This window comes from Mus caroli, chromosome 14 (assembly GCF_900094665.2).
Source record: "Mus caroli chromosome 14, CAROLI_EIJ_v1.1, whole genome shotgun sequence".
NCBI lineage: Eukaryota > Metazoa > Chordata > Mammalia > Rodentia > Muridae > Mus > Mus caroli.
In genome coordinates, this window is record NC_034583.1 from 7,027,805 (window position 1) to 7,051,592 (window position 23,788).

The following is a 23,788-nucleotide window of genomic DNA, read 5'->3' on the forward strand; positions in this document are numbered from 1 at the left end:
GAGCCACCATGTGGTTGCTGGGATTTGAACTCTGGACCTTCGGAAGAGCAGTCGGGTGCTCTTACCCACTGAGCCATCTCACCAGCCCTCATTTTAACATTTTAAAGGGTTTTTGTAAGTTAGACATTTCTTCAACAGAGATGTTGGTCACATCTGTCTTACTAAACATTCACACACACACAAAGCCAACAGATAATAGCAGCAAGTCGAGAAAGTTCACCTCTTCATATAGTTCCAGAAGGCACCTGTAAGCCTGAGGCTCTGAGCAGGCTCAAAAGATGCTGCTTTACTGAAATGAGATAACAGCCTAATAGGAACTAAAGGCACCTTGTGGTGGTCCACTCCTGTGCTTTACTTGTTTGATGGTCGGGGAGGGGTGAGTGTATGTGTTAGTGCTTATTTAATTTATGATCCAAATCTGACGAATGTCTGGTCTATTCCTTAAGCCATGGGGGTCTCATCCGATTCTAGGAACGACAGCCATAAATAGTGAGAGACTAACAACCCAACTTTAAAGTGATACACTGATTTTGTGGCTTCCTTCTTGCTGGAGAAAAAATTCAAGTTCGCAGGACACAGTGTGACCTTCAGTTGTGGGCACTCAAGTGCACGTGCCTGGCTGGCCATGCAGCAGGGGCTCGATGCGGGAGCCTGGGCTAACACCTGGGCGGCATTTTCACACCTGTCACTGGCAGCTTTGGTTTCTGGGCGTCCGCACAGTGGCAGCTTCCCATTCATGCTCCAGCTACTGGGCAGCCTCCCGCGAGCCCAGAGCGAAGAGCTGGTGCCCCGGGCTCCGGAGGGAGGGCCTGGGCGACGCTTTCGTTACTGCGCCGAGGCCGACCGGCAGGCTCTTCCATAGGTGGCTGCGTTTCCGACTTCGCCCTGGCTCCACTCCGGGGGCTTGACGTGCAAACTTCGCCGGAGCGAGCAGAGAGGGAGGGACCGGCGAGGGGGAGGAGGCGACAGGAGGCGCCTCCGCTTAAGGGAGCCGGCCGGGCGCCGCCGCTCGGACGGACGCGCGGACGGAAGGAAGGAGCGGGGCTGCCGGCTGGGCCGGGATGCGAGCGCCCGCAGGGTGGGCAGCCGCGGGCTGGGGCGCAGGCAGGCCTGAGGTCACGGCAGTTCGGCTCCGGGCGCTGGCCTCCCGAGCCGGGCCCGGCCGGGCGGCCAGCGCCGCAGTGGCAGCCGCAGCCGGCGCCCTACGAGGGCCGCGGGAGGCGAAAGCGAAAGCCGGCGGCGCCGCGGACTTTGCGCCCAGGCGGGGAGGCGGGCGGCGGCAGGGGCCGGGGGCTGACAGCACCGCGGGCCTGCGGGCCGCGCACGCCGCCGGAACTCCGCGGAGCCTCCTTAAAAGCGGCCCCCGCGCCACTCTTTTCCCCCTTTTTGTTACATTGTAGGAGCGGAAAGAATGTCGGAGCGGGCCGCGGATGACGTCAGGGGGGAGCCGCGCCGCGCGGCGGGCGGAGCAGCGGCCGCCCGGCAGCAGCAGCAGCAGCAGCAGCAGCCACAGCCTCTGCAGCCCCAGCGGCAGCACCCGCCGCTGCGGCGCCCACGGGCGGAGGACGGCGGCACCGGGGACACCACCACCTCGGCCGCCGCCATGGCGACGGTTGCGGAGAGCAGGCCCTTGCCCAGTCCCGAAGCGATGCTGGGACAGTCGTGGAATCTGTGGGTGGAAGCTTCCAAACTTCCTGGGAAGGATGGTGAGTGTCCACGCCTCCTGGTTCCCCCCGCCCCCCCGCCCCCCTCCTCTGGCCCCGCTCCCCTCGCCCGCGCCGAGTCCTGTGACCGCCCCCTCGGGGGTCAGAGATGCTATCTTCTGCTGGGTGCCCACACCTACCCGGAGCGTGCGTGAGCGTGCGTCACACTCCTAGCCACTGACCTGCCTCTCCCCTCCTCCTGTGTGTGTATATCTCCTAGGGACCGAATTGGATGAAAGTTTCAAGGAGTTTGGGAAAAACCGCGAAGTCATGGGGCTCTGTCGGGAAGGTGAGTCCAGCCCCCCTGGTGGAGTTTGTACCCAACCTTGGGGAAGTTTTCTTGTTGCTTCAGCCCACCTTCCCTGCTTGCCACATTGAGGTCTGTGCTGAAGAGGATGGAAGAGGGTGGGTAGAACATTTAGAAAGAAATCTCATTTCTAAGGGCTTTCTGTAATGGGCAGCAACCTGGATCCCTTCTGGAAAGGGCAATTCAAAGTGATGGGCATAGGAAGCAGGCAGGGAGTTTAACCTATATCCCTTTAGTTATGGACAACACTGGGAAAGAAAGAGTTCTAAGCATTGGAAAGTAGTGCCTTTCTGGGGATGCTGTAGAGCAGGAGCCTTGACCAAACCAAACCAGGTTTTCTTAAGGCAAAGAGAGTGAATTTTGAATAATAATTATTTTATTATTTTGGCTTTTTAAGAGAGTTTTACTAAATGGCCTTGGCAGTCTGGGAACTTGCTTTGTAGACCAGGCTGTTTTTTTTTTTTTTTTCCCAGTTTTTTCGAGACAGGGTTTCTCTGTATAGCCCTAGCAGTCTTGGAACTCACTTTGGAGACCAGGCTGGCCTGGAATTCAGAAATCCACCTACCTGCCTCTGCCTCCCAAGTGCTGGGATTAAAGGCGTGTGCCACCAACCAGGCTAGTTTTGAACTGAGAGATCTGCCAGCCTCTGCCTCTTGAGTGCTGGGATTATAAAGGCATGCACCACCATGATGGGCATTTGTACTTTAAAACAAAAAGTATTTAAGCCTCCCTGTACCCTTGTTTGTATGGGAATTTAAAGCGATGTTTAGAATGCTACCAAAAGATCATCACAAGCAAGGAGTACATTTGGGATTTATGTGATTGTTGGCCTTGCCAGATAAGGGGACAAGAATACAGAATTTTACTAACCACAGTAAATCAACGTCTACTGATAGGGTGATCTAAAGGTATGCTATCAATGAAAATCAGGTTAGGAATCAGGAGACTTAGATTTGTCTTTTGACAGTACCCTTTTCTATGACTTTTGATTCATAATGACTACCCGGGCAGTCTGGTGAGAAAGGTCATGGCCTTGAGTCAAGTGTGGGATCCAGAGTACTGAGTTTACATGTGCCCATGCAATTTGATTTCTCACCTGTAGCCGTTTATTTTGGCAGAGTTTTTGTTCAGGACTCAAGAAGCAGAACTTTGGCAGCTGGGTTTCTAAATCCTTACTGTGCTGGCCTCACAGTCCCTGCAGGTTTTAGCTCTCACCTTTTTTTCCTTTTCCCTGCTTTGGCTTTTTCAGCTGGCCACATGGTCTGTTGGTATTGTCAAGAAGAGTAATACTGATGGCAACCCCGTGAGTGCTTCTGGTGGGAACAGACTATAGGGAAAATTAGTTGATTTTTTGTGAGGATTGCTGTTTAAGGGGAGAGGAAAGAGAGAAGCACAGGACTTGTTGGTGATGTTGCAATAGGAAAAATCAGTTGTTAGTCCGGTTTTAGTGGTGACTTGGCAGTCCGCCTGGGATTGAAAAATTAAAATCACTAAGTGGCAACTCTGGTAGGAAGTGTTAGAGTGGGACTTCAGAGGTCCTAATCCACTCTTGCTCCTGTTTTTTTATTCCTGCTATGGGTATTGTCCCTTAAATGACTCCTAAGTCTCAGAGAACAGGATGCTGAGTGTTGGTAATTCCCTTGTAGAGGATGAATGTGTTGCCTTGAATGCTTTGATCTCTGAGACTCAAGAACATTTAGCAGCTGAACCCATTTCTCTTCGGTTTGATATTTTCTAATGGGAATAGGGTCCGTAAAGCTCTAAAATCTCATAGCTAAGGCCAAAGGGAGTCACAAACCGAGTTGTATTATCAATCTATAAAACAGCTTGTTAGAGGTTGGTTTGGATTGTTTTTGTTGTTTGGTTGATTGTTTTTGGCAGGGTTCCCCTATGTAACTCTTATGTTCTGTAACTCACTATGTAGATCTCCAGCTGGCCTGGAATTTAACAAAGTTCTCCCTGCTTCTGCCTCCAGAGTCCCAGAGAATTGGGGTTAAAGGTGTGTACTACTCTACCTGGCTTACATCTCTAAAAAAAATATTTTCAAATTTTACTTACCTTTATTGTATGTGCATTGGTGTTTTGTCTGCATGTGTGTCTATGTGAGAGTTGTGAGCTACCATGTGGGTACTGGGATTTGAACCTTGGTCTTCTGGAAGAGTGGTCAGATGGCTGAGCCATCTCTCCAGTCAGCCAAACCACCCTGCCCCTCACTTACGTCTTTTTAAAGCTGCTCTCTCCATTTAAAAGATGTTGTAGCTGTTAGGTTGTCTGGAGCTTATGCTTGCATATTTTGAGTAAAGACTGAAGTTTTAGTTCAGTCACTTCTTCATGTGTTACTGAAAGGTCCAAGCTTGAAAGACGGAGGCTATTTTGACTGTACTGAGGGTCAGGGAAGTGGTTTGATTGGTGAAGTGCTTACTGTGCAATGGTGGAGACCTGAGTGTGATCCCTAGACCCTACATTAACCACCCACCCACTCCCCACCAAAAGCATGCCTGTTGGCACATGCTTTTAATCCCATGGAGGGAGCAAGGGGGGGGGTGTTTAGGGAAGGAGGGAGAGCTAGCAAGCACTGTATCTCTGGGGCTTCCTGTCCAGCCAGTCTACTTGATGTGCTCCAGGTTAGTGAGAGACCATTTCTCAAACAACAAGGTGGATGGCTCCAGGGGAACTGATACATCTGAGGTTGATTTCTGTCCTCTACATACATGTGTGCTTCAAACACACTTACTCCTACACACCACCCTAAAAAGAGAAACAGGGAGACAGACCCTGATGTTCTATTAACACTGATAGGACTTACTTACCGTTGTCTTTAGTTAAGATTGTCTTCCATCAGCCAGTGATGTTTAAGAATTAAATCTGTATGTATTTGTCTCATCAGTGAAGTTAAATTGTGAAGAAATATGTATATTTGTATATAATTTGACTTATTAATGAAATAATAAAAGTGAGAAATTCTCCATTATGAAGCCTTTAGGAATATAAAGACCCTGATTCTTCAATTTATGATTTATTAGCCAGAGAGTTATCAAACATGGGGTATGAAATTGGCTTTTTAATCTCTCTGAAAATAACTCTTATTTTGGAAAGGAGATGATAATACCTATTTCCCAAGGTTATTGTAGAAGGTGAAAATAAATTAGATAACTTACAGTGACCTGTTGCACAGTAACTTCTTTGACCCTTTCAGCTCCTGGTAATGTTAGAACTGACTTTGCAATTTACTTTCCATCATCTTTTCAACTTAGGACCCTTGAATCGCTTCTAGGGATCAGAGTTCTGAAAGTATATGCAAAATAATGTATATTCCTACTCTCTAGGGCAAATGGCTGAAGCCATTTTTCTTAGAGTCTCAATGCCAAAGTTCAAAATTACATAGTAGTAGGTCTTGTTTTTTTTTCTCTTTTCTCTGTAACTTGCTTAAGTCAGTTTGTTCATACCCCAAAATTAATGCTGTGGAAGAAGCGTGGAACAGTAAAGTTTGGTAGAACTAGCATTGCTCCCGAGTTAGGTAATATGTCACCTCTCTTTTATCTTCCTTTTAGCACATGGAAAGACTTAGGGTAATTAGTCATTCACTTTTCAGAGACTAGCCCATTGCTCATCCACATCCTGATTTCATACTGCTTACCTCTGTAACTTATAATACTAGTTGGTGGCATTGTGGAGTTTGTTGAGCTAAGGTTGATAATATATTTTGAACTTTTAATAATCAAACTCAAAAATAAGTTATGTTTTTCTTTTAAAGTTTTAAATTAAAATTCTACTTTAAAATTTTTCACAAATTCTTTGTGAAATTTACGAAAATTTATGTTTAAATGGAATTAATTGCTGTGAATAACTGATTAGGGATTTTTTTGTGACATTTATTTATTTATTTATTACACTCCAGATTTTATTCCTCCCCTTAGTCTACCCCCTGCCCCAGTCCACCCTCCAACTGTTCCATATCCCATACCTCCTCCCCATTCCCCTGTCTCTACAAGGATGTCCCCACTCCCTACCTCCCACCTCACCTGACCTCTAAACTCTCTGGGGCCTCCAGTTTGTTGAGGGTTAGGTGCATCATCTCTGAATGAACACAGACCTGGCAGTCCTCTAGTGTATTATGTGTTGGAGGCCTCATATCAGCTGGTGAATGCTGCCTGGTTGGTGGTCCAGTGTTTGAGAGATTTCAGGGGCCGATTAGGAATTTGATATCAATGTCTAAAAACCACAGGGAAACTTAACAGATGAACCGTTAAGTAGTTTAATTTCCTAGCAACCTTGTCGACTGTGTCATGGCAGAAGTCAGCAGCAGTGGTGCTGGGCACTTGCCTTGCTTTGGAAAATGGGCTGCGGCTTCACTGAATCCACTTGAATGAGACTAAACCACCTCGAGCTTTCCTTTGTTCTCTGTCTCTCTGAGAATATGTTTTACGTGATGGCTCTTTGTTGTGTGTATTCTGGGCCAGAGACATTGTTGATAAAGGCATCAGCTTCTGTGCACTGTTGGGCTCAGTAAGCATTTGCTGAAAAGTTAAAATGACTGGGACTACTAGAAAGATTGAAGGACACTACCATGGAGTACCTGGTTCAAATGCCTGACTTCCATTGTAGTGGGAGTATGGGTAGGACCACTTTAATTTGGCTCTAGGAGAGGCCAGAGGCTGACAGTGTTTGATGTTGTTTTGCCCAGATTTTAGTGCCCACTTACATTTTTCTAGAAAGAACAAAGATGTCCCTTATGCCTGATATTTAGGCACAGTAGCACTCTAGCGACACAGAAGGATGGTCCTCACTTGTGGCAAGTGATGTCCTTATCTAAGTAATAGGACTGCTGTTGAGCACAGTGGAAAAAGAGGTTAGCAGGTGCTGTGGCCAGCTAGCCCAGTGAGGATAGCCTTTCGAGTTATCTCAGCAGTACTACCCTGTCTTAGTCAAGGTTACTGTTACTCTTGCTGTGATGGGATACCATGACCAAAGCAACTTGAGGAGGAAAAAGGCTTATTTGGCTTATACTTATATACATCACAATTCATCATCAAAGGAAGTCAGAACAGGAACTCAAGTGGGACAGGAACATGAAGGTGCTACTGATGCAGAGGCCATGCTTGCTCTTACAGCTTGCTCAGCCTGCGGTTTTCATAGAACTCAATACCACCGGCCCAAGGATGTGCTGGTGTTGAGTTCTCAGTACCTCAATGGGCTGGACAGTCCGTCCCTGATTGATCATTAAGAATGCCCTACAGGCTTGCCTACAGCCAGATCTTGTGGAGGCGTTTCCGTAATTGAGGTTCCCTCCTCTTATATGATTTTAGCTTGTATCAAGTTGACAAAAGCTGTCCAGCACACACCCTTTTTCTTTTCTAGTAAGGAAAGATGGCTTGTGGTTAGTGAACTGAAAGTGGATCGGTGTTTGTTTACAGTACTGTCAAAGACACCACATTATAGACATAAAATCCTTTCCCTGAAGTACTTCATTTTTCTCTATAGGTTCTCATATCTGGTCCCTACCACTAAGGTTTTCTTATGTATGATTTGAAACACAGAAAAACAAAATATTTTGGCAAGCCTCCTTTAGCCGTTACAGGACTTCAGTGACCGAGTCATGGCCCAGTCTCGTTTTATCTCTGCCACACAGTGAACTATTTTGAAGCATGTCACAGGCCTCATAGTGTTTCATCTTTTGTCTGATTGCTTAGGCTTCACCTCGTGTTCTAGAAAGTGCAGTCTTTCCATTGTGTCTGAGGCACGTGGGCTTGCCAGTTCTCTGATCTCCCTCATGTACAAGCGAGGTAACAGTTCTGCATGTCAAGTGGGAATTTAAACCAAACTTATTAAGGTAACATTGAAGTCTCTGTTCTTCACCTTTGAATCACCTGGGGGCTAGTTGTTTGCAAATGAACTTAGGAGTACTTGGGTGATCTTGTTGAGTGCCTCACTTGAGGCAGCCTCTGCAGGTGAGCATTGGTACTGCAATGATAAGATCCAATACCTGGCTGACAGACAGCACCCATGAGCAGTGCTGTAGCTTTAGGGTATGCACTCACATGTATGGGAGAAGGAACATGGAGAGATCCAGACAGGCACTCCTCTCCAGGTTTCCTTCCTACCTCTAAGTACATAGATATTCTAGTCAAAGTACAGTCCATGGATTTTTATGTTGCCAAACAATTGAAAGAAAGCCTCGAAGATGATATCATGGCATGTGAAAATTACGTGAAATTCACGTATCATTGTCCCTAAGGAAAATTGTGTTGGGACATGGCCAGAGGCACTCCTATACTTATATATCTGTGGCTGCTCTCTCTACACAGCAAGCAACAGTGTTAAGTGGGGTACAGCAAAGACCATACAACCTATGATCTCAGCTATTTACTGTCTAGTCCATTACGGGAGAAGCCAAATGACTTTGTCTTCATAAGTCCCATGGTTGATGAAAGTGTACCCCTTCCACTGAACATGATTGACATTTTCTTTCGAACTTTTTGTGTTAAGGGTAGAAAGCAGTATTCCTGAGCGAAGAGCTTATTTACCGTTGGAGGAATGTGGGATAGAAGGAAATAATATGGAGAGGAAAAAAGGCTATGCTTAAGGTTCCTTGTTAGATCTAGTTTTTTTTTTGTTAAAAAAAAAATAGGCAGGGTCTCATCATGTACCCTTGACTAGTCTAAAGAAAGCCTCCTGACTATGCTTCTGGGTGCTGGAATTAAAGATGTGTGTTGCCACGCCCAATCATGTCTTGTTTACATTAAAATCATTTATTTTTATGTTTTCAAATTGCCTTCTGCTGACTAACACACCAATAAAAACACCACATAAGTGAGTTAAGGACACCATTTCAGCGCTTGCCCAGTCCCAAACTCTTGTCCGCTTTCCCATGTGTCATTGCTTTCCTAGATTGACTCACATGCAGAGCAGTAGAATGTTCATTGCCGGGTCTTCAGGAGCCCTGGGCCATGGCAGTGATGCTTAGGGTATTATGCTGCTATCATAGTCCCTAATATTCAGGAGCAGGATGATAGACATTTTGTGAGTATTTTCCCCACTTAAACTCTTCATAGCCTTTCTGTCCTTTAGCTACCTTAGAGAAGCCCAAGTTTGTCTTGGGAATGAGTAGCAAGGCTCTATTCAGAAGCAAATGTGTGTTATGATTTTAAAAAGGTGACAGTGTCTTACGATTTTGTGCTTGCTAAAATGCATAACATCCAGCATAACGCATGCTGACCCCAAGCCTGCCTTGAGTGACGCAGCTGGTGGAGACGACGCAGGTCAACCTGCTGCGCAGCACTCCACTCACTTTGACAGGCTCTTGTAAATTCTGTCAGGAGGAAAGAATGAGCAGTGCGCGCAGGTCACTGTGGCCTGTGACCTACATGTGATGTCGGCTTGGCTGTGCTTTCCTGCAGCTTATTGTTTTACTTGCTCTTTCCATTGCATTTTTAAGTTAGTTAGAATACTACATAATGGACTTCATTATGACACTTTCATACATAACATCTTTGTAACTTGTACTGTTAGACTCCAGACACTTCATTTCATACAAACATCCTTCCTGATGTCCAAATCTAACAGTGTTCCCACATACATGAGCATACGGGAAGTTTGGCAAGTATGTTCACAGTATAGCTGTCACTGTAATACTTTAGCCACACCATTTTCTCCATTTTACAGAGGAGAAAAGTTTCAGAACTGTGAGGTAATTCACCAAGGTCTCAAAGCATGTAGCCTTCAATCATGGATTGCCTGCCCTCCATGCTGTGCCAAGCCCACTCCAGATGTGTGCCTGCGTATAAGCATGACCAAGTCAACCTAACCTTGTTTGCTTAATTTTGTTGAGAAATAAGAACTTTACTAAAAAGAAAAAACAAAAGAACAAATAAAACTCAAAACAAAGCAAAGAACCAAAACTATTGTCTTTGAGCCACCAGAGCTGTGTCCTTGGTGAGCTTTTGAGGGGCTGTGCACTAGAACTGATCAGCTTTTCAAAGAAAGATTAAGTTAAAGCTAAGGTTGTACCACATAGTAAATATAATCACCTGGGATTTGTACCATTACAAAAATCTTTTAAAGGAATTTGGAAACGTGAAATTACACTCTTTAACGTCTCCTCAGTGCCAGCTTGCTTTTAATCACATTGATATTCGAACTTTATGACAGTAGTTCTAATAAATGAACGCCTGTGATTATTAAAGGATGATTGAAGTTCTAGGGAGAAAAAAAAAAACGTTAGCAGACTTAGCCATTGGAGTTACTCTACTTTTGGAAGAAAGGCCGAGGATTAAATCTGTATTCCTCGTGTACAGCAGGTGTTGTTCTAAGTGAGCTAAGGAAAGAGCAGAGTGACTAAGGCACTATTAGTGTGTAACTAAGTTCAGCGGTCTTATTTCTCTTTGTAATGAAGAATCTGGGAGCATAAAATGCTTTTTCTGTTGTGTATGGCAAGGAAATTGTGGCAATTTTCTACCAGCTAGACTAAAAAAACCTTAAGCCCGAGACTTTTTCTGAACCAGGTTTCATTCATGTTTTTTGTAGTCTTTGGCTATGTATTTTAAACTGGGATGAACTCCATGTATAGAATTGTCAGCATTTTTGTTTGGTCTCAAACTATCATGAAGTCTGAGCATTATCACTTTGGGCCAAAGAGTAGTCCTTGGGGGCTGGAGAGATAGATGGCTCAGAGGTTAAGAGCACTGACTGTTGTCCCAGAGGTTCTCAGTTCAATTCCCAGCAACCACAAGGTATAATGGGATCCAATGTCCTCTTCTGGTGGGTCTGATGCAGCGACAGTGTACTCAAATACATAAAATAAATAATTTTTTTAAAAGAATAGCCCTCTAACTCTGAAAGTATTTAGCTTTAGGAAATACTTATTACTGCCTTGGCTTTATTTTGCTCATTTCAGTGTGGACTTCTCAAGATCACTATCTGTGATGTCTGAGAACCTCAGTGCGGAATCTTTGTCTTCAAAAGTATATTCAGGGAATGTGTGCGATTAGTAGGTACTGTATAGAAAAGACATACCATATGATGCATGTGCAAAAATCACCTTTAAATAGAGGCAGTATTGGGAACTCCAATTCCACAGTTTAACCTGTGTTCAGATGGCAGCTCCAGCAAGGAACTGATTGCTTCACCAAGTCTCCGTTGACTACGTGCGAACAGATGATGGTAATGCCTGCTTGGGAGCCTTGAGTGATACTGCAGGTTGGAATGAAAATACACACCTTCAATGAAGTGATACCTTCTGAAGAGCTATCAAGAAGCAACAGGAAGTGAATTGCCAGCTTTAACAGACAAAATGTAGTCAGTCTGAGGAAACTTCAGCATTCTTTTTTTTTTTTTTTTAAAGATTTATTTATTTATTATTATATGTAAGTACACTGTAGCTGTCTTCAGACACACCAGAAGAGGGCGTCAGGTCTCATTACTGATGGTTGTGAGCCACCATGTGGTTGCTGGGATTTGAACTCTGGACCTTCGGAAGAGCAGTAGGGTGCTCTTACCCACTGAGCCATCTCAGCAGCCCAAACTTCAGCACTCTTAGGATGCTGGCCAGAGTGTAGCAAATTAGTGTTAGTTTTATGCTACCTTGGATGGTGGGGAATAAGTAGTAAGAGGTGACACTTCCTCCTCCTTAGCAGTCTCTCTTCACTCTGACCTGCAGAAGGAAGCCAGCTGTGAGTGTTCACTTTTCTATTTGTACAGATTTGCACATACTTTTTTTTTTCATGCTTCTAGTTTGTACATATTTAGACTCCTTCCTGGAATGCAATCCAGACCCCCTTTTCTGGGCAGAAAAATATTAATTATAGGCTATAGGATAAGTCATCTGCACTACATTGGAGAGTGGCTGAAGGGATACACGAGAAAGCTGTAGTTTTGTAATTGGAGAGCACCTGGGGTTTTTCTGCCTAGTGAGAGAATTTAGAAAATTACCTTTTCAATTCTTGGAAATTTTCATTTTGTTTCTACTAGTTCACCACTTGTTACCTCTTTGTTTTGGAACGGTATAGGAAGTGTCATTATAATAATGGAAAATTATCACTATATTTATAGAAAGTGACACATGATCGTTGTAGAGGTCTGTTTTAATTACGACACTTCTCTTTCGCTTTCTTCCCTGTCTTTCAAGTTTACACACAATGTTATGCATGTATATATATATGTATATGTCTGATTGTGTGTGTGTGTGTGTGTGTGTATGACCTGTTCCATGTGTATGTTACTTGTACATATGTTGTCATGACTGGTATTGGATAATCACTTGGTGTTATCTTTCCTCCCTCAGCATTGCTCAGTTACCTGTAGCTCTTTGTATAATGTTGAGAATGCCTCATGGCTTTTCCTCGTCCACGTTGGCATTTCCATTGATCTCATCCTTGTTCAGCTTATGCTTAGGCAGTCATTCTGATGAGACTTTATGGTTGTAGCTTCTGACTTTACAAGGAGGCACAATCTCACAACCAACTCCCTTGTCTTCTGGCCGTTACAGTTCTTCCAACCTCCAACCCCCATCCTCCCCACCCCCCCTTCATCACACAGTGTTCCTGAACCTCACACCACATAGGATTGTTGTGTAGATGTATCTTTTGGGCCTGGGCTCCACAACTCTGCGTTTTGATTCATTACGGTTTTTTCTTTGTTTTTTAAAAAGAAAAGATTTATTTATTTATTATATGTAAGTGTATTGTACCAGAAGAGGGCATCAGATTTCATTACAGGTGGTTGTGAGCCACCATGTGCTTGCTGGGATTTGAACTCAGGACCTTCAGAAGAGCAGTGAATGTTCCTAACTGCTGAGCTATCTCTCCAGCCCGGTTACGGTTTTCTTACCGTGGTCTGTTGCAAAGTGAAGTTAGTTTGATAAGAGGTGAAGACTATACTTATTAGGGTAAAAGGACGGATGTTTAGATTGCTGTAAAGATTATACTGAATAATATATTCAGTATAATAATAATATATATCAATAGTCATTGCAGATTCACTAACCTGAGTCGTTAGCCGGGCTTTCAGTACCAGTCACTGTTACCATCTTGTGCGTGTCATAAGTTCAATTAGAGAGCCATTGGTTACTGCCAAGGTGTGTGTGGCTCCTTTACCAGCACTGTTACTGTGCCACGCTGGCTGTTGATATGGCATATAGACAGAGACATCAGAGCTGAGGAGGGCTGTTACTTGCCTCTCGCCTTTGGGAACTGGCATGCACATCTTGATATTGTGGAAGCTAGTCCTCAGGGAGGAGGCTTTCAGTTCAGTTGGAGGTCTGGAGCCTCTGGACCCTGTGTCTGAGTGCATAGTACCTTCAGCAGAGAGACCTCCATCCCTTCCACCTCTGGAGGCAACAGCAAATGGCTGTATGTTTTTGGAGACTTTTGGACTGCACTAGACAACAGTTGAAAAGCAAGCTTCTCCTGTGTGGTAGTGGGTTTCGTTAGATGGTCTTTGGTTGCTAGAAGAACCATTGTCAGCTCAGACGAGAAAAGCTCATTACACACGTCATTACATATATTATACATTTTTGGGTAAGTAGTTAATCGTATGATTACCTATAGAATTTTTCAGATACCCCTAATTGTTATGTTATCCTCTTTCTGTATTTTCCTCTCTCCCCTGCCCTTAAAGAGCTTCTCTCTCTCTGTTTCCCATATCAGGTCATTTATATCCTGCTAATCCTCCTATCTCTCTTTCCACCTTCTGTATTACCTCTGCCTACCTTCCTAAAGAATAAATACTTCTTTCCTCGTTTCCCTGATAAGGCTACTTGTATCCCCCAACATTTCTCTTGTGGTAATTGCCCTGTTTTACTTCCCTGGTTTCTGCAAATTACTGTAGGCCCATCTGCTGACATCTGAGGGTTTGGAGCCTCTGATGAGAGAGACCCTGTGGCATTTGTACTCTGGGTCTGAGTCCCCTTACTCAATGCGATAGGTTTTCTAGTTTTGCATATTTACCTGCAAAGTTCATGATTTGATTTATTTTTTTTGTAGTTGAGTAGTATTACACAGTACACATTACATTTTCACTATCTAATCATTGCTTGTATGACTTTTGGTTGTTTCTGTCTCCTAGCTATTGTGAATAGAGCAGCAGTGGACATGGCTCAGCAAATATATGTGCAGTACGATGTTTAGTTTTTTTTTTTTAAGAATTTATTTATTATATGTAAGTATATTGTAGCTGTCTTTAGACACCAGAAGAGGGCATCATATGTTACTACGGATGGTTGTGAGCCACTATGTGGTTGCTAAGATTTGAACTCAGGACCTCCTGAAGAGCAGTTAGTGCTCTTATTCGCTGAGTCATCTCACCAGCCCCCTATGTTAAGTTCTTTATGCATAAGCCGGTAAGGCCGAGTCATGGGATATTTATTTTTTTAGCCCTTTGAGAATTCTCCACACCAATTTCCTTCATGGCTACACCAGTTAGAAATCCCAGCAACAGTTAATGAAGGATAATGAACAATTTTTGATATAGTTCTTAGCCATTGTTTTTTTTTTTTTCTTTTGAGACTTCTCTATTCATGTTTTTAACACCCCCCTGCCCCTGCCACATACCTTTTACTCCTTGTTTTTTTTGAGTTCATTGTATATTTTGGATATTAATCCCTTGTCAGATTTACAGCTGGCAAAATTCTTTCTTATTCTGTGGGCTTCCTCTTCATACACTTGATTGCTTAAAATTAATTGTGAAGCAGTGCAGCCTTTAGTTTTATGACGTCTCAGTTGTCATTAGTTGCCTTCATTCTTGGGCAAATGGAGTCCTCTTCAGGAAGTCCTTTCCTACCCTGTATTATATAGGGCACCGCCTATGTTTTCTTCCAGCACTTTCAGTGCGTCAGGTGTAAGTCTTTGATCCATTTGGAGTTAGTGTTTGTGCAGAATGATAGATAAAGCTATAATTTCAGTCTTCTGCATGTGGGCATCGAGTTTTTAGTTTTCTCAGCACCATATTCTCTAGCTTATGGCTTTAGTGTCTTTGTCAAATATTAAGTGGCTGAAGTTACATTTATGCCTGTTTGGTCTTTAATTTTGTTCCATTGGTCTACATGTCTGTTTTTGTGCCAATGCCATATATATGTATATATGTATGTAGGTGTGTGTGTATATATATATATATATATATATATATATATATATATATACACACACACACCTACATACACACACAAAGCTTTGTAATGTATGTTAATATATGAAATTATAATCCTTCCACCACTGTTCTTTCTGCTTGGGATCGTTTTGACTATTTGGGATCCATATGAGTTTTGGGATAGTTTTTTCTGTTTCTGTGAAAAATGACATTAGAATTGTGATTGTGATTCTTTTAATCTGTAAATAGGTTTTGATGGAATGGTCATTTTCACAATGTTAATTCTACCCATCCATGGGCGTGGGATAGTTTTCTGTTTTTAGTGTCTTTCTATTTTTTTCTTTATTTCTTTCTTCTGAGGTTTAAAGTTTTTATTGTAGAGTAGAGGGTCCTTCACATCCCTGGCTATGTTTATTCCTAGATATTTTATTTTCTTTGAGACTAATGTGATGGATATATGTCCATGTTCTCCTCCTCTGTGTGTTTCTTGTTGGGGTATAGAAAAGCCATTGATATGTGCAAGCTGATTCTGTACCCTGCCACATTGCTGAATTTGTTTCTACTGGTGGGATCTCTAGTATGTAGTAGTACCATGTCCTCTGTAAATAGCCCTATTTGCATGCTTCTCTTTTCCTTCTCTTGTCTTCCTGTTGCCACTAGTACTTGAAGCAGATGGACATGCACTCATGAAAAGGGCTGTGGTAGTGGGCATCCCTGTCTCTCTCCGCCTTGACTTGAGTGGGATTGTCTCACTCTTCACGGTTAGGATGATACTGGCTCTTATAGAGAGTTATGTTCCCTCTAGCCCTACATTCCCTTACATTTGTCATGAAGGCATGTTGGATTTTGTCAGAGGCCTTTTCTGAGTCCTTTGAGATGATCATGTGATAGGCAGAATGCAGACTTGGTGTTAGATTTCCTAACTGTGCAAATCTCCCTTCCAGAATGCTGTAAGTGCTTGATCAGTGTGCATACTGCCTTGAGAATTTTTTGTTTTGCCTTATTCCATGCTTTTAGATTTTATCCCCAAAACATTTGAAAAGCAAATTATTCAAGTTTTTTGTGTGCTAGAAGCTGAAGATAGAATTACAGACCCATTGTGAAAGCTAGTCGTAATTCCCAGGGAAGCTAAACTAATTAAGTCTTTATATAGAGTTACCCACTATAAGGGCTGGGTTTTCTGATAGGAAATTGAGTACAGAGTCCTTGCTCTGTACAATGTTAAACACAATTAATACACATTTTCATGGACCCAGTGCTGCACAATCAATTAAGAAGGCTAATAAATGGATTTGAGTTAATATGATCAAGGGAGACTTTCCCTTGATCAAGGGGATTTAATGTTTGAGCTGGATATAGTGATGAGAAGGAAGTGTTATCCAGGAGGAGGACGATGTTTCTGAATGGTCATCCAGGAGGAGTCTGACAGAGAGGACAGGAGGGAAATAAGGCTGAGAGGGTCAGTTCACAGAAGGTCAGGTAAGGAATTCAGGTGAATTATAAGTTCAATGGAAACCCACTTGCAGGAGAATAGATTGATGTAATTTGTGTGGCATGAAAGTCACTTTTAGGTGGTTTGTGGATTGTCCAGGGTGGGTAACTGACTGCATCACCAATGAGATGTGAGAGTGGTTGAGGTGTGGTGAGGACAGTAGACATTCAGAGAGGTTCAAGAGATAGAATTGGGATTGGCATTCCCACGAGTAAGTAAAGAGTTGGTTGGAGATGACAGAGGCAGACACTTGGGGTTTGACCCACTGAAGGGTGTAGTTAATGAGCTCTGAAATGGAGTCTATGCATTGGAGATCTGGTCGACTAGGTGCATCCTTAGTGCATTTGTTGGGCATCCATGTGCAGCTGTGAGTCAGCCCTGAAGAGATTGTTGGAAACTTGATGTAGCCCACTGCAGTAGGACTCTTGGGTCAAGTCTGCATCATCAAATGGTACACCGTGAACAAGTTTGTTCCAGTAAGTATCAGAGGGGAATCAGGAGCAAGAGGGTTGTGCTTCTAGATAGTTCACACCAAAGGGAGGATGGAGAAGTCCCCAGTGAGATGATAGGGAAGCCAGATGAGTGTGGTGATGTAAAAACCCATTGAAAAGAAAAACAACATGTTGCCTGTAGTATCCTGTCATGTACTGTGTAGAATAGAGTTATGTGAGAGAAGTGATCCTGGCTTTGATGGTAGGTTTATAATGATCTTCATCAGAGTTGAGAAGGCGCATATCTGGTTGTAAGGCTCTAAAAACTAGAGCAGAAGTGGAGAGGGGCATGTGGACATGGCAGAGTTTACTTTGAAAAAGAATAGAGAAATTGGATCACAGTGAAGGAGACATGTATAGTGTCTGAGGAAATGAGGGAGAATTTCTTCATTTTAGTTTCACACAGTCACTAATTGACTTGTTTGGCTGCCAGTGGGGAGGATGCAGAGTGAGGAAGAGTTGAGCCCATTAGAAACTACGGAAAGCTACAAGGGTACCCTTGAGTAGGTAGGCAGGGGACATGGGTCCCAGAGGAGCCACAAGAAGGTGATGTTTGTACACAATCAGAACCCCTCCTGGCGCCCCCCCCCCCCCATAATGATAGGGGAAAGCCAGTGAATTCAGTTACAGGTAGCTGCTGTACTGCAGAAGATGGTTAGATGTCATTTCTGACAAAGGGAGAAGTTAGAATTGACAGTGAGTAAGAGGAGAAATTTGTCTATTTTTTTTCCTATAGTATCTGGACAGGAAGATAACAAAACAGGCAGTTATGCATCCTTTTGAGACTTCATGTGTACTTAAAAGGAGTCCCCAGATAGTGAGAATGTGGGCCCAGAAAACCATAGAGCCCAGCCAACACATTGGAGAGCTAGAGTAGGAGAGCAGAGTCAGGCCACAGAGGAGCCCTGGAGGAGGGGCTGGGAGAGTTAGCTGCTGTGGACTTGGGGAGTTTCTAGAGATACCGGGAAGATGGGAACTGAAGGGCAGGAGTTGGTTCTGAGTGGACGTGAACGTGCGCTATGGGAATGGACGTGAGCGTGCTGTGGTGGACGTGAACGTGCGCTATGGGAATGGACGTGAGNGTGCTGTGGTGGACGTGAACGTGCGCTATGGGAATGGACGTGAACGTGCTGTGGTGGAGGGTCGTGCTGGTGGATGAGCTGGAAGGCTGACTGATCAGTGTGGAACTGAGTTAGGAGTCTGAGTGAGAAGGCAGGTGGAGGAGGGCATGTAGCCCCACTCATAGATGCCTGTGTGATGCTTGTGTTTCTAGACACTGATAAGCTAAGGAAGTACACCGTGAAAATAGGTTTATAAATTCAAAATGCTTTTTTCAACCTGGCAGTGTCACGTAATGATTTTTTATCTTGTGTTTATTCATTCGCTTTATATTTTTACTGTGCACCTCTTTTGGTTTTCAGGAAAATGTCAGTCTTCATGAAGCTTTTATTTAATAAAAGAGATGGATAATGATATAAAACAAAGACATGTATGTTAGAGGATGAATTTGGAAGGAGAAAGGTAGTGTGGGCACTGCTATTTAAAATACCCTCTATTCTTGTCTTTTAGCAAAGAATTCTTCATTGTAGTCTCCTTGTCTATCTTGCCAATGTCTTCAACAATTTTGACAGTATTTCTTCTGACGTAGATGGTTTTCTTCATCTACCATCTCCTCTTTAAGTTGTTGACTTAACGTCTCTTAAGTCCTGTAGATGGCTTAGGTGATGGGCATCTGTTAGGAGAAACCTTTGTCAAAGGGGGAGAGCCATAAGCTTCCCCGTGGTGAAGAAAGGTTGCTGTAAGTTCAGAGGTTCTCAAGCATGCCCGTGAAATAATGGAGTAGTGTAAAATATTATGTAAGTATTACAAATGGATTATTATGTAGAAAGGATATACTTTTGTCAGATTTCTAGAACCCTTCAGGAACTATCAGGGTTTGCTACCAGCATATAAAAATGAAGTCTATTTAAAAGATCATTGTCAGCCTCCATTATTATTTTATTTGTAATAAAAGCAGGAGTTTTGTTGTTGATAATGTTCATATATTCAAACTATTTTTAAAATTCTTTGTGTTTTTTTTTCTAGTATTTTGTTTTGGTTAACTGATACTTTCACAGCATTGTTTCCTCTCATTTTCTTTGCACTGTTAGCATGGATGATACAAAGCATTGAGGGATGAGTGAGGGGAAAGTGGACGAACCTGAGACCCCCCTCCCCTTTTTTTGTCATAGTGACAGCATATAGGTATATATCATTCCAAATAGACAAATGAGGTTTCTGAACTTAGCCTGATTGTAAGTTAATGGTAGATAAGGAACTGACTGTAGGATTTCAGGCAGTGGCAGCGAAAACAGTCTTCTAAGACATCCCTCAACAGTCTGTTGTTCTGCTTAGGTGATTTGCTGGTTGTCATTCCTCTTAGGGTGGAGCTAAAGTCATGGCTGCTGGATGGTGTGTTTTGTTTGACAGAACCCCTCCAGCCCCAATTCATTTGTTGTTGTTGTTTTTGTTTTTTTAAAATAAGAGTTGCAGTGCTTGTGTCGTCTCTTCACAGCAGTGAAGTCCTAGCTAAGACCTGGACTGAACCTGCAAATCCTAACAAGATTTGGTAACTGTGGTAGTACCCTTGTTTCCCTTCTAGATGAAAAGCTGTTCTCTGCTAAGAGTTGAATGAGCCCCTGCAGATTGCAGGGAAAGTTTGCAGTGTTTCTGATGCATGCACAGTAAAGGTAGTGCTGTCCTGTGGGTGGACACCTGTTGACAGGAGTGGCTAGTTATTTTCTTGTGTTAGTTTATATGGTATTTATTTAATGTGAGACCTTGAGGGCTTTTTTTTTCCAGGTTAGAAGTTGGGTGTTTATTCATAGTTTGTTTGCTTTTGCATGGCCACTGATGTTCATCCTTGTTTTATAACTATGGACTGCCCTAACTCCTGCAGGGAATTGCCCACACTGTGTTTGCTTTGAGAGTCTGAAGACTAATTCCTTCAGGAACTGGGGAAGGGAGAAGTCTAAAAACACCCTATGTGTCTGTCCTGTTATACTTCTTGCCAACTAGCAGCCTCTCTCACCTCCCACAGCCTCTTCATTCCTGCTGTTAGAAGGCTGTGATTGCATCTTGCCCCTTTAGCACCTTTGCCACTTAGGAGTGAGAGTTTGTTGAGGGACACAATCCATTACATCTGAATCCTGAAGTTGGGGTTGCTTTGCTTATTTTATGGAACCCACTCTGAGCCTCAAATGCCAAATTGGTTAGCCTATTTATACCTCTTTCCAGAGATCAGAATTGGATAGGGGAAAGATGTCCTTTGTAATACGCTGTCTTAGTCAGGATTTCTATTACTGCGCAAAATATCATGACCAAGAAGTAGGTTGGGGAGGGAAGGGTTTATTCAGCTTATACTTCCGAGTTTCTGTTCATCACCAAAGGAAGTCAGGACTGGAACTCAAGCAGGTCAGGAAGCAGGAACTGGTGCAGAGGCCATGGAAGTGGTGTTCCTTACTGGCTTGCTTCCCCTGGCTTGCTCAGCTTGCTTTCTTATAGAACCCAGCCTAGGGATGGTACCACCCACAAGGGGCCCTCCCCCCTTGATCACTAATTGAGAAAATGCCTTACAGTTAGATCTCATGGAGGCATTTCTTCAAGGGAGGCTCCTTTCTCTGTGATAACTTCAGCTTGTGTCAAGTTGACACACAAAACCAACCAGTACATAGGCAGAAAGAGAAATCCTGCGTAAGTACTGGGGACAGAGAGGGACATGAACATGCTGTGGCGACTCAGACTTTTACTTTGCTGTGTTTCTGTGAGCACCAAGAGTTCTTCAGGAAACTTGAGTTTGTTGGGTCAGATTTCTGGACCATAAACCCTGTTCTTTCCCTTTGACCTCGGGGAAGGCATTTAACACATTTTTTTCAGTTTCTTCAACAATGGACATGTTTCCAATAGTTTCTCCTTCATAAGACCCCTTTGAAAATGGGATTTCTTGACCTTAGCACTGTTGGGTTTGGAACAGTACACTGGGACATTGGGGGACCGTTCTGTGTATTGTGAGGGCTTAACATCCTCTCTATCCTGCACCACTAGGTTCTTGTAGCGGCTTTGTGCTCCCATTGGATTGCAAGCACGCACCTGCTCAGGAGCTAACTTTGGATCCTCCAATGAAACACACACACACATTAGCTTATTTTTAAAATGCCAAGGCTAACTCAAAGGCTGGGCACTCCTAGACCTTCCCCTGCTACCCTAGGCACAAGTTTCACATGGCTGGTTGGCTTTATCTCCTGTGTATGTCCCATCCTTCTCTGGTTCTCTGTGTCCTCTACCACACAACTCTGCAAGTGACTTGCCCATGCCCAGCCATTGGCCGTTGGCGTCTTTACCAATCTATCAAAAATCAGCTGTGGACAAGGACCTTTAGCATTTGGGTATGCAGATTTCTGATCGAATCAAAGTGTTAGAGCCAATCTCCAACAGATTGTAGTTGTGACAACTTAAATTGGCTGTGCTCCCTAGAAGTAGGGGTAAAAGTTGCCTCAGCTTGAGAATCCCAGCTTTAATGTACATAACGTTCTGAGTATGCAGAAGTGTTGAGTATGTAGTGGCCAGGGCTAGGATGCATGAGTAGTGCCCGTTCTGTTGCTTAACTAGGGCCCTAATTAGTAACCACACTGCTGAGCTCTGGGCCTTAGCTCTCTTACAGCACTGAGTTCTTTTGGGTGGCTTTGAGTAAAAGTCCATCTTTGTGGTCTGAGTTTCAGTGGTCATATGCAGTGGCTCTGAACTGAGTAGCCCCATCCCCACCCCACCCCCAACATATTCATCCCAAAATGCATACTTTCTCTATAGGATCAACTTGGAGGGCACGTTTACAAAGAATGTGTTATTTCTTTGGCTATTTTTGTGTTTTTGTAACTGGATTGAAGTTCTTTATGGGCAGAGTTTGTTCTGCCTTTCCTTTCTCCTGGGAGTCAGCACAGTTTGTCACATACAGCCTTAGGCCTGAAGAGCCTGTGTTGCTCTGTATTCTGTGATGTCTGTGTCTTCACATGGCTGAGGATAGTTAGCGTGCACTCTGTCATTTGTTAGTATTGGTACCAGTGTTGTCACCCACTCTAGTACTTGCTGTTGTGACCTTTATGGCCATTTAACCCCTTAAGTGCCTCTTGCTTGCTCTGAAGATGCAAATACATCACAAACCTACGTCTTGATGTGGTTGGTGTGAATTCCCAGAGTTTATATATCAGGGCTGTACTATACAGGTTTTGCAGTGGCTAATCTTGGTAGTTATTCTGTACATATTATTTTAAAATATTTGTAATAAGAAGTGTGAATCAACCAGATTGTAAGTTTCATGAGAGCAGGATTGGTTTTTTCTCCACTGTTGCTTCCTGTTGAGTAGAGTGAGTTCACAGCGCTGTGGAGTGTTGGTTGCTGCTCCTTTACGTCTGTCTTAGTTCTGCACTTTTCATTTGAAGTATAGACATTTTATTGTCCCAGGATTCTAATATTAATTACATGAAGTTTGGATTTTTTTTTAATTCGTACAATAAGCTGCTAAAACACAGCCATTATATATGCTTTATTTTGTATGTTCACATCCTTATTGTACTTCGCCTGTTAGAAATAGTCATTTTTAACTTCAACCCTGGTTTGTGAAGTTTCCAAGGGTTACTTTAACTTTAAGGACTTGACAATCAAACTATTGCAAATTGTGGATTACACAGTGAAATTAAAGATACTCGGGCCAAGCGCACACCTTTAATCCAGCATGAAAAGGCAGAAGCAGGTGGATCTCTGTTAGAGGCCAGTTTGATCTACAGAGTGAGTTCCAGGACAGACAAAACTACACAGTGAGACCCTGTCTTGACAAAAACAAACAAAAACAAAACAAACAAAATACCAAAAACTAAAATAGAGAGAGGTAAAATCATTAGTCACACAGAGAGTGCCATGATCTTATTTGAATGTTAGGTGGCTTACAGTGACTTACTTTGAAGTTCACTGTGTATGTATGTGTATATTTACTTGTGTGTGTGTGTGTGTGTGTGTGTGTGTGTGTGTGTGTGAGTGATTTTGTGAATTCAGATGGAAAATACAGGTTTCAGGTAATCTGTTGTTTGACTATCTCACATACAGTTTTATGTAGCACATAGAGATTGCCAGTAGAGGCTCTAGGTCAATATTTGTTCTTTGATTATACCATGATGGAAGTCTCTGAAGGACAGAGTTTGAGATTCTTTATGTAAGCCTGCTTCTCTTCAGTCCAGATTTTGAGCTGTTGCTCAGTTTTCTGGTTTACTTTTCAGTTCATAGTCATCAGGATATTGTAATGACAATAATCTGTATTCTACTAATCAGCACAAACCCACTTAAAGAAAGGCCAGAACCCCATGTCAAGAAGTCCAAAAGGAATGTGTGGTGGTGTCCTGCCCTGTCATTATTTGTGTGCTAATTTACTGACTGTTTGCAGAGATAGGGCGTGGCACTACTGATAATCTTGGGCTCAAATTAGGAAGGCAGTGTATGCTGCTTTTTGTTATTTCATTTTCTTTCCTGAAACAAAGGCAGGCAGAAATGTGTCAATTAAGGGAACAGGTCAAAAGCTCAGTGGGAAATTAATAATTTGTTGTTTTTATTAATTAGCATATACTAAAGTTTCTTTCCTCTTTCCTTCCTCCTTCCCTCATTCTTTCATTCCCCTCCTCCCCTCCCCTCC

At 43.2% G+C, this 23,788-nt stretch overlaps 1 protein-coding gene across 5 annotated transcripts in view; it reads left to right on the forward strand.

Moving 5' to 3' along the window:
- Positions 1–23,788, forward strand: part of Atxn7 (ataxin 7) — a 139,036-nt gene that overhangs the window by 47,084 nt on the left and 68,164 nt on the right. For 2 of the 5 annotated variants that reach the window (XM_029469048.1, XM_029469051.1), the window contains exons 3-4: positions 1,401–1,706; positions 1,924–1,992. In XM_029469048.1, coding sequence (XP_029324908.1) covers positions 1,412–1,706; positions 1,924–1,992 — 364 coding nt within the window. In that variant the 5' untranslated portion in view covers positions 1,401–1,411. Of the gene's footprint in view, positions 1–618; positions 1,079–1,400; positions 1,707–1,923; positions 1,993–23,788 lie in introns of those variants that run through there. The other 3 variants (XM_021182001.2, XM_029469049.1, XM_029469050.1) reach the window with 3 other exon arrangements.